This window comes from Nestor notabilis, unplaced genomic scaffold, assembly GCF_000696875.1.
Source record: "Nestor notabilis isolate BGI_N333 unplaced genomic scaffold, ASM69687v1 scaffold18207, whole genome shotgun sequence".
Taxonomy (NCBI): Eukaryota; Metazoa; Chordata; class Aves; order Psittaciformes; family Psittacidae; genus Nestor; species Nestor notabilis.
The window spans coordinates 1-3,108 of record NW_009937999.1 but is presented as its reverse complement, the minus strand read 5'-3'; the positions used below and the strand labels follow the sequence as shown (position 1 = coordinate 3,108).

At 55.8% G+C, this 3,108-nt stretch overlaps 1 protein-coding gene across 1 annotated transcript in view; it reads right to left on the bottom strand.

The window, feature by feature from the left end:
• DUSP4 (dual specificity phosphatase 4) overlaps positions 1-2,645 on the bottom strand; it is a 3,356-nt gene extending 711 nt beyond the window's left edge. Inside the window, 3 exon segments of the mRNA XM_010019112.1 lie at positions 1-95; positions 490-658; positions 2,545-2,645. Of these exon segments, the coding sequence (XP_010017414.1) occupies positions 1-95; positions 490-658; positions 2,545-2,645 (365 nt within the window).
• Between the last annotated feature and the right edge of the window lie 463 nt (positions 2,646-3,108).

Genomic DNA, 3,108 nt, shown 5'->3' with positions numbered 1-3,108 from the left:
AGGGCTGTGATGCCCAAAGCATCAAGCATGTCCCGCCGGGCAGCATGGTAGGCGCTGCCAAGGTAGAGGAAGGGAAGGATTTCCACAGGGCCACCCTGTTACAGAGAAAAACAACAGATGTGGGGGTGACCAGGGGACAGTGGTGGGCAAGACACATCCAGATGATTTGGAGGCCCTGAGCAGTGCAGGAACCTGGCACCTGATCCAGGCCCTCGAAACAGGGAGCAGAGGCTGCCCTTCTGGGCTGTTAAACCCATTTCAGCCCTTCCCCTCCTCATCCTGTTCAGGAACAGGCAGGTGTGGTTAACAGGATCGGGGCTTGTCCACTCCCCAGGAAGCACAAACACCCTGGTATAAGGAGGACCACCATGCAGAGGAAAGGAAGCTGGGCTCTGCAGGAATTGGGGAAAGATTCAGACTCCAGCAGGACCAGGTTGCAATTCTGGAAGGAGCCATCAAAAGAGCTGAGCACTGGGCTTCTAGGCATACCTGGTCATGAAAGGGGGTCCCACAGGAACTGCAGCCCAAATCCAGGGTTTCAGCACTGGTGGGGGGTGACACATTGCTCAGGGACTTGGTTTTTGCACAGAACTCGGGGTACTCAGAGGAGAAGCGCTCGTAACCCCCTGCAAGGAGAGAGGCACTAAGCGTTATCCCACTGCAGAACACCGGAGCTGGAGCTGACGCATCTCTCCGTGCCCTTCACCACTAGATGATGCTGCAGTGATGGAGAGTGGTCTCCTGCCCCAGGATGCGCAACGAGGCTCCTGGTAGCACAGGGGGATCCTTAAGGCCCCACCACTCCCTTGGAGCAAGAGCTCCAAGAGCTCTGCAATGCTTTTGGCTGCCTGAAAGTCTCTGGTCTAGGGTTTAGTCCCCTACATACCACCAGTCAAAACCCCAGACCACAGCCATCAAAGATGATGGAAAGGGGATTTGTTGTCAGCATCCTCCAACTTCAAATGGGAAAAGCTGCTCCCAGGCCAAAGACTGTTCAGTTCCCAGCTTCCCCAGGTACATCATCCTGCCACAAAGCATAGTGAGTTCTCTCCCTTTCCCAGCCTGACCCTCCAGCCCAGAGCTCACCAAAAACAACAGGCCAGGGAAGCCCTGGCACCGGGCGGGTACAGTGAAGCTGACCTCACAGCAAAGCCACTCTCCAGAGAGGTGACCACTGCCTCTCAAGGACACGGGTATGAGCTGAACAGGCGAGTGCCCTGTGAAAGAGCAGCTGCTCCTCTGACCCACTGCCAGGGGGATAAGCAAAGGTGACCTCAGGTCTTCCTAACAGCAGGTAAAACAAGAGCAAACCCCATTGGCTTCCCAGGTCAGAGAAACTGCCGTGTTGGCTGCAAATAAACCCTTCACGTGAGACTTCCTTCTCTCATTCAAATCAAATCAAAACCCCTGACATCCTTGTGGAGTTTGACCTTGAGCCTTAAAACCAACAGAAATCAGGTGTTTAACTATCATCATAGGAATCTCGCTAGACCAAGCCCTGATTCCCAGGATAGCTCCTGAGGGCTCACCCCAACTGCAGGTCCTGTGCCTGCATTCAGGCTTGCCACAGCACACACAGCAGGACACATGTTCCTTATCCAACCTTAGCTCCGAGACTGCCCTGAAGAAGGCAGTCAGAACACCAGTGGATGTAAGCATCCCCAGAAAAGCAGCCTGGGAATTCCCAGGCAGCTATAGACAGACATTGCCTGTATCCCACTGTCCTTCGTGGTTTCATCCCCCTATGCAAGGAAGGGCTCTGGTACCTCGAAGCAGGAACACGCGTGTGCATCCCTGAATTTGCACTGTCCCTCCCACAGGAGCAGGACAGTGTGCAGATGCTGCGCTTCCAGGACCTGAAATCCCTTTGCAGTCCTGCTGGTTCAATTTGGAAGAGCATCCAAAACCAAATGCCCCTGCTAGGCCATCTATATTCAGGAGGTCTGATCCCAAAATCCCTGGATCTACCACACACATCCCACTCTGGTGGCCATGGCACCACCCTGAGCGGGAAAAGCTGCTTAGGGTGATGTGTGCACACCTTCTGCCTTGGAAAGGCAAAGCGACCCTTTCAGACAAAGAGGTTTCTTTACAATGTACCTCATCAGATCAAACACCTGTTTGGCCAAGCACCACATCCATCCAGTGGTGTGCAGCTCCTGGCCGTGCACATGGGCCCTGCCCAGCACAGGAACCATGCCGTGCTGGTGCCCATCACCCAGCAGCACCCAGTAGGGCAGTTTCACAGGGGGCCTGGCTGCAGCCTGATCCGCACAGAACACACGCGGGTCTTCACTGTGACCTGCACCCGACACGTCTGCACTCAGACCCACACAGTGCTGGGTTAGCACAGCTCTTGTGAAAGCCCAGCCATTTTAGCAGCTCTGTGGAAAGGGAGGAAGAAATCTCCTGTGCCAAGACTGAGTCTCTAGGAGCCCGTTCCTCAAAAGTAAAGGACTGGAAACCCCAAGCACCCTGGCACAGGGGCACCAGAAGCCCTCAGCTGTCAAAGGCCACCCCTGAAGCACAGCCAGGGTTTCCTACCGCAAGCACAGCTCCCAGAAACACGACGGCTCATGGCGAAGGACCAAAGAGCGTGTTCCCGAGCCAGCCCTCACGGTGCGGGCGCTCCCGCAGCAGCACATCTTATCGCACCCTTGGAACAGCTCCTGCTGGTTTTATTGTGCCTAGTACAACACAACTGCCAGCTCCCCCATCTATCAAGCCTCCTAATGGATTTGCTACTCTGCATACACATCCTCACCCCTGCTGTAAGTAAACCAAGGGATAAATTAACTCTCAGGCTATAAACAAAGAAGAAAACCCCCACAGAGCTCATCCAGGAGCCCCAGCCGCGCATCCCCCTCTCCTCAACCACCTCACGGCAATTCTCAGGACACCAGCAGCCCCTGCTGCTCGCAGCACTTCATTCACTACATGCCGGCGCTGAGAGCGCGGCGGGGGGAAAGCCCCAGGCGCTGAGGTCGCAAAGGGGGCAAACACAGAGGCATGAGAGGAGGGCTCTGCCCGTTGCAAAGGGGCAGCGGCAGCGCGGGGCTGAGCTCAGGCAAGGAGGGGGATCCCACACACACGCTTCCACCGGGGTTC